Below are 15,427 nucleotides of genomic sequence, written 5' to 3'. Positions count from 1 at the left end.
CACAGGTTAGTCTAGGTACAGAAATCACTGTTTGCACATTACATTTGAAGGCCCACTTGTGTGTTGAGATGCTCACATTTTGTATTTTGCAAATGTGATTGTCTGCAGGATACTGTAGACTGGGACCACATGTGACAGAGGGAAAATTGAGTCATTACAACAAAATGCCAATAGTACTCCATCAAATTATTTTTGTTGTTCCTGCAGAATAATGCACAGAAGATAAAGACTGTGTACAAGCTCTACCTCCGTACAAAAAGAAATATCGCTGAAAAGTTCAATTGAAAGTTAAACCTGAAAATCCAACAACTGGTAAATATGTTTGGATTAATATCTTTTTACCCAAAATAATTGTTTGAAATTGTTTAACAATTATCTATTCATTGGGGAATGTTTAAATTCAAACTTTATTGACATTAGTTTAAACAGTTAAAGTATAACAAATCGGTATAATCTAACACAGATGAGACAATATATTCATTGATTATTGTATTCTATTGTATTCTTGATTTCTTTAAAACAAAATATGTAATGTTCATTAAAGTGATGTAATATTGCATCATGACATAGAATCAGTGGTAATATCATCACATTACGTTGCCCTCTAGTTAAGCAAAAGCTAAGGCTTAGCCTGACAGTAAACCCGCCCCGACCAGGCTAATTTCCCAACATAAATTGCCGTAGTAACAGAGTTCAAACTGTTTTTAATTTGCTTTATGAAACCAAATCGGCTGACAATAAGTCTAATTTAACAAAATAAGCCTGGCTTACTTCATAATCTTGTTTTATGGAACAGCCCTCAGAGAAGATTTTAAAGAGAGTCGTGTTGAGTACACACACAAACCATCACACTCAATAAACACACAACACATTTATACGGAATGAAACTCCACCTCTGTCTGAATGAAGCGGATGCTGAGTCTGGTGTGCTTTAGAAGAAGATTGTGAAGAGAGAACATCTACCACAATAGCAAAGATCAAAGGCTTTATTTAAACAGTTTCACAATCATAATTCAATATTATAATCATTCATAGATATAAATAGACTTCACACAGAAATCAAAGATCAAAGGCCCAAATCACCAGGTGAAATAACACTGACGTGTGTATGCATGTGATTGTGCTCACACCTGTACATTTGAAAACATCCTCACAGATACATCACAAAACTCAAAACAAATACAAAACTAAAGACTTCTCTGGACTTGCTGAGTGACAATAAAACCACACAACAGAGCAAACATGAAGATATTAAATAAAAGAGAAACCGAGGAGAGGTGCAGCGCATCAAAACTGTCCATGAACACAAGACACAAACCTGACAAAACATCAACACAACACATGACTCCTGCTACACAAAACTGGTTTCAGTGCTTCCTCAGGTACGTTTGAGCAATCTTAGCTTGCCTCAAATGTTGCTGTTTAATTGGTTTAAAGTCCCAGTGAAATTACAAATGACAAAATGCCTATTTTTTCATGAAATTTTGCTGTGTTTATTGTAAATAGATGATCAATTTGGGTCGTTCTCTTTTTAAAATGAATGTGCCCTCATCATCTTCAGTTCACCCTTGTATGGTGTTCAGGTCATTTTTTATCAAAGAAAAATGAAACCATTAATAATTTTTTCCTTGGCTTTGGCTTATTTTCTGTGGAGAACACAATTCAGGACACATTTTCAATGACCGCACGCTGTACACCCCCTACACATTTATATACATACAGGCTGTTCAGGTGAACAAGACCAAGGGCTTATAAAAGTGTGGAAACACAGGTTCACAATGTGTACCTTCATTGTGTCCTTTTCATGCCGTGGCCCCCTTTAAGAATGACTGTGTGTGTTTCTGTGTGTGTGAGAGAGAGAGTGATCGAAAGTGTGTGTAAGTGTGAGTTTCTGTTTCTGCCCCTGCCGTTCCCGGCAAAAAAAAGTGGAGCAGTTCAATTCATAAATGTGATCTAACAATGGGACAGGGCAAATATTAACCATATATGTTGTTAAGATTGCTTGTTATTGGGAGGAAATAAACATCTTTTCATTACTTTAACATAAAGTGTAACTCTGTATCAGCACCTGTTGTATTATTGCTCCTGTGTGACAGATTGCTTATTGCTCCCTGAACTCTCTGTAAGTTGCTTTGGATAAAAGTGTCTTCTAACTGACTAAATGTTACTTAGTGATGGTGTTGAATTAAAAACCTAGAACTGCAGCGGGTCCACTAGACCCACAAACACTGGGTGAGTAATAAAAATATGAACACCACACACGGGTTAACATCTGAAAATGCACTTCCATCCTGAAATGACTATACATCTTAAATGATGTTGGTTAGACAGCTTGGGCGGAGCATCCTTTAACTCCTCCCCTTTAAGTGTATGTACTGATTGGCTTGGTAACCCTGTCTCCTCACCACCAATTGCCTAGGGCCGGATTCACGAAAATGTTCTTAAGACAAAATATAAGAACTTTCGTAAGATATATTGTAGGAATTTCATAAGATTGTTCGCAAGTGCAATTCTCAAACATTTCTTAAAACATTCTCAAATACTTTCTAAAGAACATCTTAATCTTTGTCGTAAGAATAAAATAATATGATTTAACTGGCTTGCTCGTGTGGTAACTGTATATGTATATCTATACAATTAAATTTAATGTGTGTAACATGAACATTGCATTCTAATAGCCTATATATATTAGCTTGTGATGTGTTAAACGGCATTTACGATTGCATGTTAGCTAATATGTTAGCAAGTGTTAAAACATAAACTTATTATAACATAAATTATAAATGCAAAATAATTGTTACTACGGCATAAAACTTGTGACCTCTCTCCGTTTCGTCAGTTTGTCAGAATAATGTAAAAAGCAGTACAATAATGAAAGCTAAAGTAAGGGTGCTAGAGCTTATTATTAACCTATATCAAAATAAATATTCCTTAATGGCTAGTAAACGTCAAAATGATGATTCAGGCTCAATACAATACATGTCACATGTGAAACAACCAAATACACGTATTAAACATTTTACCTATTGAGATTTAAAACAACCATGAGGCTGTCTCAATTTTACGATGATATTTACGCCAGCTTTTGTTATGAGAATTTGGATTCTTTGGATTTTAAGATCAATCTGTTTTCAAACATCAAATCAAATAGAAAGACGGATGCCACTCGGCTATTTATTTCACTGGGAAATGCGGCAAAATATGGAAGTAAAAACAATCGCAACTTCCGGTTCACGGGGACTTTAAGCTCATTATAATTTCTCTCTCTTTACCTGAGATATACACACCCATTTTTTCCATGTTGAACACAATTAGCTTTTGTTTTTGTGCGTGTGCAGCAGCAAGTCAGTGTGTGTGTGTGTGTGTGTGTGTGTGTGTATATGTGCAGGCCCCTCAGGTGTGTTTTTGTACATGTGAGTAGCAGTCAGTAAGTGTGTGTGTGTGTGCTGGCCCCTCAGGTGTTTTTTTGTGCGTGTGTGTAGCAGACAGTGTGTGTGTCTGGCAGAGCATGTGAGCGGAGCGTGCAAATATAGTCTGAGCGCTGAGGGGGTCTTTACCCAAATGGTGGAGCGATTGCTCTGTGTCGCTCCAGTTCCGCTCCGACAGCGCTCACAGCACGAGTCTAGGGCATGCACAAATCCAGCCAGAATTCACCTGTGCCTTCAAAAATGTACAATACTGTCAGCCTATACTTCAAAAATCGTTCATTGTGAAGGAGAGATGGAGTTCGTGAAATATTTCCAAAAGCAAATCGACAGGTCGTACTGGTTTACAATTCCTGTTAAAAAACTAGATGATAACGATGTTGAACATGAACAGGAATGTGGTGATACGATTTCAGAAAGTAAGGATTCGTATTTCAATCTAAAAAGAAAAACATGACAGTGTGATGCGCAAACATGGGGAAGCCAGAGCAAAAAGTGAGCATTTTATATTGGTTGACATCTGAAAATATTGTCTATTTGCAGTGCGGTTTGGACACGGTGTCCGTCAAAAATAGTCAAGGCATCTTTCTTCAGCGAAGCAGTTGCGTAGAGACACTTTTGAAACACACCGACTATTGAAACATGCCGCGACACGTCTGGTGTAAACACAAGCATAGACTAGAATGACCGCGATCAGTTCCAGTAGCCGGTGTTAGGCATGCAGAGGAAATTTAAATTTGAGCGAGCGTGCAGAGATTTCACCGGAGTGGATGGGATGAAATTGTCGATGAGCGGGGAGGGGAATTGAGCGGAGCAGTTTGGTGCGACTCTGAGCGCTGGAGCGGGGAGCAGAAATTCCACCGCTCAGCTCCGCTCACATGCGCTGGTGTCTGGTTCAGGCAGCGCAGGACTGCAGGTGCAGTGTCAGGGCCCCCTGGCTGTGCAGACGCAGCAGACGCAGGAACTCTTCCGGCATGCGATGCCTGCGGTGGCTCGGGCCCCTGTTGTCATAATAATGATGCGGGACCTGCCGCTGCATTGGGTCGATGTCAAACGGCCAGAAACCGTACACGTGCACGTCCTCACACACCTCCAGCGCAACATTGATCATCATGAACCCCGTCGAGAGGCGATTCACCTTCAGGCCACGCGACTTCCAGAAATTGGCCAGGTTCCGCAGGTAAGAGGGGCTGAAGAACACCACCGGCTGCTGGGGTCTGACTGGCTGAAGGGCTTGAAGAACTGTCATGGCATATTTTGTATTAGAGGGGAAGGCGAAGGCGGGAAGGATGAGATGTGCGTTCCCGTACACGCTGACGTGCTTCACCAGCCGATCAGGGCCATTCTTGTCTTTGTAACTGCACACACACAAACATGACAGAAACTTCAATTCACTTGTATCCATTCATCAAATTTTTTATCTTATTTTTTAAACTTTTATTCAAATGAACAATTGTGTGTTTCTCTGGCTCATTTGGTTGATGTGTGAAGATTGAACTCACTTTAAGTCGTACTGCCAAAGTTATACACGTCAATGTACATGAGAGAGATGCAGGTGTGGCCCATCATATCTGAATCTCTTTCTCCAGCTCACACATGGAATCAAATACAACCCCTAATAGCATACTGTAGTGTACATACATCTGGGAGACGTCTATTTGATGTCTGCAATTACATCTCTGAGATGTTGCTTCTGTTATGTCATATAGACATATATACGATGTATGTAAGACGTTTGTCCATTTGCATTACCAAAGCTGAAGTACATCATGGTTCAACTGTAGTAACTATAATTCAACTGTGGTTAATTTGTTGTTCCTGTGCTTTTTAATGCAAATACTCTAGTTCAACTATGCTTACTATAATAAAAAATATTATTCATTTTCATAAGGGCTTTTATTGAGATATCAGCAGATAAGAGGAATCATAATTTTAATCTCAAGTATACGATTCCAAGCCTTGGCATTCTGATTCCAGATTGTAATTGATTTTCGATTCCCAACCCTACAGAAAACCCAGAGGTGTAGTCCAGGGTAAGCTTTGTATATGCCCACTTCTAAATCACCCCTGATGCGCAACATTCAGCAGTATCTGCGAGCCAAATTGCCCATTTTTTCCCTAGGATGGTGAAGTCATGACCCCCGCTATACTCTGCCTCTAATTGGCTAGTACTGCCTGCCTTTACTGATAAGATTGGTTAACTTTAGGCAGTTTAACAAAAATTATGAGACGTTGTAGCTGCTCGACTTACTTAACCAAAGGTGACACTATGAAAAAGTTTAAAGGTTTAAAAACATGATTAAAAACCTGTCAACTTATTCTCGTTGACATAGTCAATGTGGCTGACAACTCCACTAACAAATTTGAACAGTCAAAATGAAGTGCGTCTTTTCTGCCTGGGCACTCTTGTGAGTATTTGCAGGGCATGTGTCGTCAAACTAATGAAGATCATTTCTGAATTTGCTTGTGTTTGCATGTTTGCATGTGTGTTCTTCTGTTGCAGCGCAGTGACACCTATCGGCCACCGTAGTAATGTATACAGGTCTGACTTTAAAAGGCAGATATTGTGAGATCACAGGTGAACAAACAGAGCAACAATGTCATGTAGAATGAATCAATTGTGGGTGCAGTTCTCGTTCTATGTTCGGTGGACACAGCCCCATACAAAGCTTTCTGCTGCTTGCAAACCGACTGTTAATCATTTATCTTTAAATCTGGAAACATCGTATTACCATTCATTTGCCACTCTGATTCCACTAGCAACGCGCAAAACAATGCAGGCTCACTCTTGCTCAAATCCAAGGTAAATTACCATCGCTATCATCTCTGACATGTGTTTTATTGAAGAAGATACATTGTAATTGGTTAATTGGTTGTAATTGGCTTTGGTGCTCTATTCTGAACTAAACTGCAAGCGTGAAAGCCACCTAAGGGGGGCCTCAACCAAAGAGCAGCCTAGGGGCACCTGACCACCTTATCCCGCCCCTGGTTGTCATCAGTCAGTATGTGTCATGATAATACGTGTACATTAATGTGACTGTTCTCTCATCATCTGTGCGTGGACACTCACTTCTTCTCTATCTGACTGGGGTTTATGGTCACCAGATGCGTCTTCACACCAACATCGCTGTCATTAATGGGAGCCAAATTAAACCTGATAAAAGCAAACACAGTAAGAGCAGGACAGAGGATGGCGGCGAGAGCGCGGGACATTATGGGATGTCTTTACCTTATGACGAAGTCTGCACTGTCAATCTCGGGTCCACAGCTGCTGTTCTGCAGAATCCCCCCGCTGCCCACCACAGCACAATGGCCCAGACTACCAGACGTCCACGGAAAATCCTACACAACACAACAAGATTACAGTACACAAAACCTCATCCAATAATAAAGACTCACAAACACACACACCTCAGGAAACATGTTGTGAAGTTTTTTGTCTATCTTGTGAGTGAGTTTCATTTCTGTTTCGTATGGGATCTCTTCATTGATAGCTGTGTTGTGTTTGGTGAGGAATAAAGATCCTGTGGCATTACAATAAAGATTCAGTCTAATCCTGTCAGAAACACACAAAGAAAATACAAAACGTTCACAGTTCGTCTCTCTTTACACAAGAGTCAATACAGACAAAACACCCATAATGCATCAGGACAGACATGACGACAACCGCATCGCTTACTGAAGGGATAGTTCACCCAAAAATGAAAATTCTGTCATCATTTACTTTACCTTCGAGTTGTTCCAAATCTGTATGAATGTCTTTGCTCTGATGATCAAAGAGAAAGATATTTGGAATAATGCTTATAGCCAGACAGATCTCAACACACATTGACTCCCATAGTAGGAAAAATGGCAATGGCTGACAAAAGTGCCCCCGAACTGATGCTGTCCTACATTCTTCAAAATATCTTCTTTTGTGTTCATCAGAACCAAAATTAAAAAAATGTAGTAATTTTGCCAACTACGGAAGTCAATGGGGGACAGGATCTGTCTGGTTATGAGCATTCTTCCAAATATCTTTCCCTGCGTTCATCAGAATAAAGACATTTAAACACATTTGGAGTAACTCGAAGCAGAAGAAATGATGAAAGAATTTTCATGTTTGGGTGAAGAATCCCTTTAATATCAGTGATGTCAGAGTTTGTGTCTTATGCTATTAGATGAAAAATGTTCATTCCGAAAGTAAACTCAACTGTAATAAATCACAAATACTGTAAAAGATTAAATAACTGTCAATAAAATGAAAAATATGAAGTAACACAACCACACGAGGAGAATAAATGATGAGAGAATTAGAGGTCAACCGATATGCGTTTTTCATGACCAATGTCAATATGGATTATTACAGGTCAAGTAGACCGATAACTGATATTTTGAAGTGATATATATGAGGTGAGCCAGCTGAGGTGGCTCTGGCATCTTTTCCGGATGCCCCCTGGACGTCTTCCCGGGAAGGTGTTCCGGGCATGCCCCACCGGGAGAAGACCCCGGGGAAGACCTAGAACAAGCTGGAGGGACTATGTCTCCCGGCTGGCCTGGGCACGCCTCGGTGTCCCCCCTGAAGAGCTGGAGGAAGTGTCTAGGAAGAGGGAAGTCTGGGCATCCCTGCTTAGACTGCTGCCCCCGCGACCCGGCCCAGGATAAGCGGAAGAAATTGGATGGATGGATATATGTCAGGTGTAAAAATTAAAAAAATATTTTCAAAATTAAGAATAACAAGAGCTCTGACAAAAACTTTGCCCAAACATGAAGACACAAAAAACATGCTTACTTCATGCTTTCTATAGTAACACCATGGTAAACATTAGGGAAATAAACAAACAATAGTTGATTCGACATATATGGCCTACAGCCATATCTTCCTGTAGCCCAAGTCTGGTTGCCCACTGGAGCTAAGCCGGCTGAGCCTGGTCAGTACCTGTATGGGAGACCTGCTGGGAAAACTAGGTTACTGCTGGAAGAGGTGTTAGTGAGGCCAAGCAGGGGGTGCTAATCCTGTGGTCTGTGTGGGTCCTAATGCCCCAGTATAGTGACCGGGACACTATACTGTCATGAAGTACCGTCCCTCGGATGAGACGTTATAACGAGGTCCTGACTCTCTGTGGTCATTAAAATCCCAGGATGTCCTTTAATTAAGAGTAGGGGTGTAATCCCAGTATCCTGGCCAAATTTGCCCCTTACGCCTCTGAACATCATGGCCTCCTAATCATCTCCAAGTATACCAATAGGCTTAGTTAAAATCCTGTTTCTTCTCCACCAATAAGCTGGCGTGTGATGGGCGTTATGGCGCAATATGGCTGCCGTCGCATCATCCAGGTAGATGCTGGATATTGATGGTGGTTGAGGAGATCCCCCCTTACCATGTAAAAGCTCTTTGAGTGCCCAGGCAGAAAAGCGCTATATAAATGTAATGAATTATTATGAATTATATTTAACAAAGATAATTTATGTTTTCTTCTGCCATTGTTTGGGTCTTTAGCTGTCTTCACTGATGCGGATAGAAACTGCACATGTCTTTACTTTCATGCATAGTATATAATCGGAAAATAACAATATTAATTGGATCATTTTAAAGTAGACACTTCGAAATTTCTTTATACACATGCTTTACGTTTCTATGATGAGTATTCCATTCCATTCCATTTTCTACCACTTATCCGAACTACCTCGGGTCACGGGGAGCCTGCGCCTATCTCAGGAGTCATCGGGCATCAAGGCAGGATACACCCTGGATGGAGTGCCAACCCATCGCAGGGCACACACACTCACTCATTAACTCACGCACTCACACCCTACGGACAATTTTTCCAGAGATGCCAATCAACCTACCATGCATGTCTTTGGACCAGGGGAGGAAACCGGAGTACCCGGAGGAAACCCCCGAGGCACGGGGAGAACATGCAAACTCCACACACACAAGTCGGGAGCGGGAATCGAACCCCCAACCCTGGAGGTGTGAGGCGAACGTGCTAACCACTAAGCCACCGTGCCCCCCATGATGAGTATTCGCAGTTTTAAATCTGTTTCAATGCCGCGGTTCAGAAAGATGCACGCGGAGAGAGACGACTGAAGCTCAGCCTGTATAGAGCGTCACGAAATGGATTGAAGAACAGAACCCAATGCCGGCAGGTGAAGGGTAAACCAAAAGACACAAAAACAAACACCCTAGATGGGGAAGAAGCACAATAAATAATAAAAGACTTAAAACTGAAATACTTCCCGCAAGAGGAACAAAACAAACCAGGCAAAAACGGTAATCCAAATGATAAAACCAAAAACACGAAGGGAACAATAAACAGGAACAACAATCAGACATGAAGTGGCTTGTGAAACAAACAATGAACAGACACAGGACTAGGAATACACAGAGTTAATGAAGGGGAACATTAACGAGGGATGATGACACAGGGAGAGATACGGGCAGGTGACAAGACTAAACATTCAGGGAGACTGTCGTGAAGAAGAATGGACAGGTGAGGGAGATGAAACACTGATGGGGCGGAGCGAAACAAAAGACAGGAGGACACGCGGCAAACTGTCAAAACAAACCGCCACGTGTTTCCACACAAGACGAAACACACACACATACACACACAAGACGTGATAATGACACGGCCCTGTACCCAATGCACGAAAAACAAGACAGGAAGGACAGGACCCTGACGTTTACAAAAGAAAAACATTCTGTAGATAATGAGTACACACAAATAAAAGTAGACCAATCACAGTTTCAAATCATGTATTGGTCTTATTTGTATGACCAAAATGACTTTATCGTCAGCAATAAAAAAAGATGTTAAGACATGAAGGAAAAACACAGATCTGAAGACACTCACTGAACACAACCGACTGTGTTTACGTGTATATGAGCCAAGACCGGCATTATAACGTGTGTCTGAACACTTATGCGTAATACATTACGAAAATAACTCCATCTGACACTTGATGCGAGCAGTTTGATTGGCAGCTGTGTCCCGTGTGCGCGTGCATTGACTGAAGGTCGTCTTTTGAGAGCACGCGAGTACATGATGCTTTGAAAGAGTTTGTGTTTGTGATTAGCATGATTAAAATAATGTGATAATGCTTATTCCGTCAACTGATGCGCGACCACTGAAGCAGCTAATCCTTCCAGTGCCTTCAGCCCCTGCGTTGATTGGCTGGACTTGTGACTCCCAACAAATCAGATGCGCGGTGGGCGGGCACTACTCTAGGAACAGACTAGAGTGACGTGTTCAGACGACTCTCACTAAACCCTTGGCAGCATCAGAGCCAAATAGCGCATTTCACAATTATATTACTAAATCGGCTTTTAAAATGACCGGTGTCGGTTATCGAAAAAATGCTTAATATCGAAGTCGCTAACCGGCCAGTTCGATAGACCCCTAGACGGAATTGAGATGTTTAGATGCACAGTTACACAAAACAAAGTAATGAAAGGTGATTGAATTCCATTGGTCGCTCTGGAGTGTGTTATTAGCCATTTTTGTTTGCATTGGTTTCTATGGTGCAGACAAACATCATATGTCCACCTGCCTCACTGAAGCTCAATGTTTAAATACAGATGAATTACTCACTTGTTTGACGCTCGTTCACTTGTGTTTGATCTGTACGGGCAGTTCATTAAATTCAAAACGTCCTGAGTGAATTTCATGATGTCAATTCTAAAGAAAGAAAGAAAGACACACACACACACACACACACACAAAGAGATGTTTCATTCTCTTCCTTACACAGAAACACTAACTGTTATAACATTGTTTTGGTGGTTTCGTGGTATTATGGGTCAAAAATATGGAAAACTTTCAACAGCATCAATTCAACAGTCCAGATTTCAGTGTCTGGCTACTTTATTTAAAACTTTGCTGTAGTTTTACGGCAGTTTGCTAGTGACTAACTGTAGATTTAATTTGGCATTCTGTTTTGAACATACCAAGTTCTTATATTTTCTTTCTTGAAACCAGCAAGAAGTTTCTTGCGTAGGTCACTTATCCTGTTATGTAAATGTATCATCATTTAAGACGTTTCATTCGAGGAGATTGGATCCAAAATGCGATAACTTTCAGAAATCATTTGTCAAATGGTTTTTTTTTATTGTGTTGGTTAGCATTTGTTTTTCAGTTATTATGGCTTAAACAAAACAAACCAACTGCAGTTTGATTGATATTAATTATAATGCACAATAAAAAAACATGATTTGATCTCATTTTGGAACCAAAATCTTTTTTACTATTTTTACTAGGAAACAAGACTAAAATGCTTAAAAAAGAATGTCATTTTTGCATTGCGAATAGACCTACTGTGCTAATGCCAGTAATGAGACCGGTCTCTTCTTGCTCATGTTGAATCTCAAAAGTCACAGCGTTTCAATGGAAAGTTTAAATCAAATTGAAAACAGTTCTAATAGGAAAGTAATTCAATCTACAGTAAGTTACTGGGGAACATTCTGCAAAACTATGTGTCCTTAAGCAGTTCAAATATTTTTTAGCCTAGTAAGTCGAAAGAGATTTTGCAATAATAGCATTCCTGCATGGGAAAAACAGTTGAAGTGTATATTAAATAAATATATTATATTATTGTATCTCAAAATGTGTACTTTGAGTGAAACAGTTGTGTTTAAGTAGGCTACTCAACAGTTATTGTTTAACATATGGTTGGGCGAAATGTGGGCATTCTGGGTTTAACTTAACTCAACAGTATAGAGTCATAGGTTGAACCAAAAACAAAAGTATTGTCAAGCATGAATTCAGAGGTTTTGTTATCAACTGGCAGGACAGCATTCCTTTAAAAAAAATAGAGCACATGCTAAAGAATGCCACCGTGTTATAAGTAAATGTCAAAGATGACATTTCATGTGTGCTTGAACCTTTGAGCTGGTTTGATGTTGTCTGATGAGAACTGTTCTCTGAGTTTACTGCAATGTAACTGGTAAAACGTGTCTGTAACTGCATCCCTGAAGCCAAGAACACAGAACACAAAACATCAAGATGCTTTACATCGTATTTAGTAAAGAAAAATACGTTTCTGTTCATAGCCTATGGGTTTACATATCACATTATAAATATACATTTTTTGATAATAATAAAACCCAATTGTATTTCGCACCTATAAACTTTTTTTCTGATTAAAGCTATTGTTCAGAATAACTGGTAAAACGTCTCTGTCATTCAATGAGCTTAAGGTTAAATCATAGGAATGTTGCTTGAGGATTAACAAGCAATTTTAAAGGGCTATAGGCCTACTCTCTCAATAATGCAGAAAACTGTTTTTAACTTCTCATTTTTACTACTTAGAACATAATCAACTAAAATAATAATCAATAATATTTAATACATAATTCATTAATAAAATTAACCGTGGTCAGGTTTGTTCTTTTTACTTATAAAATACATGACGATCGGTTGTTATTCACATAATTATTATTATTACAAATCTTCAGTAAGTGCTGCTTTGAGTTTTACACATCAAACGCATCTTTTTCGTTTAACATTCGCTTATTTGAATGACCAAAATACGCCATAATCAGTTTTGTCAAGAAAAAACGACAGACATTTCAACAAAACAAATACATGATAAGTTTATCACAACTGATCAATAATAATAATCAAAACACACGAGACTACTCTTATTCTCTTATACAGAGATTATCCATTAAACTTCAGTTTTCAGACATCAAAATAACAAACAGATGTAGAATGAAGATGTTCTGACCCGGTGTTGTGTGAATATGATGTGTTGTAGATGAGACACACACTCTGAGAGATGATGATCACCGTCAACAGACTGAAGATCCATCGCAGCACGAGCACAGCCATCAGATCACAGTGTGAGTGTGTATGTGAGAGAGAGAGAGAGAGCGTGTTCTGGTCGTGATGGAGGGTTAAAGGTTTAATGACGACACACACACACCTGCAACCCCTCCTTTTCCTCTGTGAACATTTGCTGACTTACTCAATCGTAACGAGTTAAGTGGGTTTCTGTGCGGAATGTGACGTTTATATGCCACTCACCGGGTGTGTTACAGCCCTGCTTAAACCTTGAACCTGTTGACACTGAAACAAACTTTAATATATGTGACATGTGAACGAAAAGTGCTTTTGAAACAGAACGGACACAACTCGTCAATGCATTCGTCATTTTTTCTGTCTGGGTGTGTTTTTATTGCCAAGGGTGAATACAAAATAAAGTTCCAAAATAGACTGTACAACGGATTCAAAGCGTTAGTAATCGCCTAATAACGTTATTCCAAATAAAAAAATCTAACACTTAAGTACAGAAAACTAAAAACAAAACATAACCCCGGTCATGGCAAAAATTCCTCTGGCCATAGTCAGTGAATTCCAAAGTCACTGAATCCATTTATTCTCACACATATATGAACGACAAGAATGCACGAACATGAACAGAGACTTCTAGAGAACAAGCCCAACCCTCACAAACTTTATATGACTGTTAAAATGAAAAAGAATGATTGCTCATTTATTGAAATATTTGCTTCTCTTTTCGGTAGCAGGGGCGCCGTCGGTCAAATCACTAGAGATGCCTAATTAATACAACTCCATTGCGTTTCCACACATTAAATACAATAACAATAGAATGTAAATTATTTTATTTATTAAAATTATCAAAGTAATTGGGACAATAAAAGACCTCCCTTCTGGTGAAAGTGGCCTATTTGTCAGATATGGTGACCCATAACCGAAATGTGACCTCTGCATTTTACCCGTCCAGTGAGTAGTGAACACGTCACGCACTGCAAGACGTGAACACACGTAATGTACCCCAGCAGTGGGCATCTATCACTGCAGCCCCCGCGGAGCAAACGGGAGTTGGTGTCTGCTCAAGGGCACGTGTCGCTACCGGCTGGCCCTGAGAATCGAACCCAGCACCCCTAACCTTACCATACACTGCATTATTAAACACATCTTTTTTAATAGTTTCCATATCGTGTACAAAAGAAATGCCTGTGTGATCTAATATGTGAAGATGTAGACAAGTGTGTTCGGCGACATTCCAACATTCAACGATCAGAACAGAGTGCCGCTTTTACACTCGAAAAATAAATACACACATTTCCACAGTCTAAACTATTGTGATGATCTTTAATGAGGATCTTTATCCACGCTTTGTTCCCACTGTTTTGTCTGAATGTCACTGGCAGAAAACACAAAGTGAGGAGAGCTGAATAATAGCATCACTGATCTCTTTATTATAGCCCGAGTCTTCTGACTTTATTTTACTGTTGAGACATTCTGAAAATGTTCTCTCGTAAATGATCATATGTCATGTCATGTCAATATCCGGGTGTCCATAAAGACAGATCATGGTTAGCAAAGATGTTTTAAAGACTTGTAAAGTCTATATTCTATTTTCATCACTATAGCCTACTCTGTGTGTTTGTCAATGTTCACGGTTTTAAACGACTTCAGAACCCGGAGGGAACAGAATGTTCACATGCAGGACGAATACACATTACGGGCTGTTTTCCTTGTTAAAACATCCTCAAATGAACCAAGCAATAATAAATATGAATTAAACACATTTCGTTCCATTTTCTTTTTCATGAAAAATATTCATGATGCGACACTTGAACACAGAAAGTTTTTTTCGAAAAATGTTGTCTTCAAAACATAAAATGACCTGCGATTAATTGAGGATTTATAGGATTAATCATTATAAATAATTAAATAAATCATCTTTTGTCGTATTTCGATGACATGTTATTGTTTGGGTTTTTACTGCTTGGCTTTAGCATCGTATACGTCAATATATTAAACTACATATTTTGTAGTATAATTAATTGACTTTTACAGTGTGTAAAACTATAAATACTACACTTGTAATCATTTAACACATTTAAAAATCCACCAAAAACCCGTGATTGCACTTAAAAGTCAGTTTTTTGTACGATGACATGAGATGCAGACCAGGATTTATGTGTAAGACTTTTCCATGTATTTCTTCCACACAGACACAAACCCGTTATTTCATTGCAGTAAATTTAA

The 15,427-nt window shown here is 39.5% G+C and overlaps 1 protein-coding gene across 2 annotated transcripts; it reads right to left on the bottom strand.

Moving 5' to 3' along the window:
• Window positions 1–988: 988 nt before the first annotated feature.
• LOC130409727 (alpha-2,8-sialyltransferase 8F-like) lies at window positions 989–13,532 on the bottom strand. Of its 2 annotated transcripts, XM_056733892.1 has the most exons (7): window positions 13,134–13,526; window positions 12,289–12,375; window positions 11,000–11,086; window positions 6,837–6,981; window positions 6,655–6,767; window positions 6,496–6,579; window positions 989–4,783 (listed from the first exon to the last, which is right to left on the bottom strand). In XM_056733892.1, the coding sequence occupies exons 1-7, from the start codon at window positions 13,235–13,237 to the stop codon at window positions 4,321–4,323; spliced, it is 1,083 nt and encodes a 360-aa protein (XP_056589870.1). In that variant the 5' UTR covers window positions 13,238–13,526; the 3' UTR covers window positions 989–4,320. The 2 variants fall into 2 exon arrangements, with proteins under 2 accessions (XP_056589870.1, XP_056589871.1); XM_056733893.1 differs by lacking the exon at window positions 6,496–6,579 and having other exon boundaries at window positions 13,134–13,532.
• Between the last annotated feature and the right edge of the window lie 1,895 nt (window positions 13,533–15,427).

Source organism: Triplophysa dalaica, chromosome 20 (assembly GCF_015846415.1).
Source record: "Triplophysa dalaica isolate WHDGS20190420 chromosome 20, ASM1584641v1, whole genome shotgun sequence".
Taxonomy (NCBI): Eukaryota; Metazoa; Chordata; class Actinopteri; order Cypriniformes; family Nemacheilidae; genus Triplophysa; species Triplophysa dalaica.
The sequence above is the reverse complement of the archived record's forward strand: the minus strand, read 5'-3'. Positions and strand labels throughout refer to the sequence as shown.

What these genes read in the sequence shown, in the direction of transcription:
- LOC130409727 (XM_056733892.1), bottom strand. Translation starts at nt 13,237, where the DNA reads ATGGCTGTGCTCGTGCTGCGATGGATCTTCAGTCTGTTGACGGTGATC. An exon ending in TCATATTCACACAACACCGG is followed by an intron (nt 12,376 to 13,133) that starts GTCAGAACATCT and finishes TCTTGGCTTCAG; the next exon opens with GGATGCAGTTACAGACACGT. An exon ending in AACATCAAACCAGCTCAAAG is followed by an intron (nt 11,087 to 12,288) that starts GTTCAAGCACAC and finishes TTCTTTCTTTAG; the next exon opens with AATTGACATCATGAAATTCA.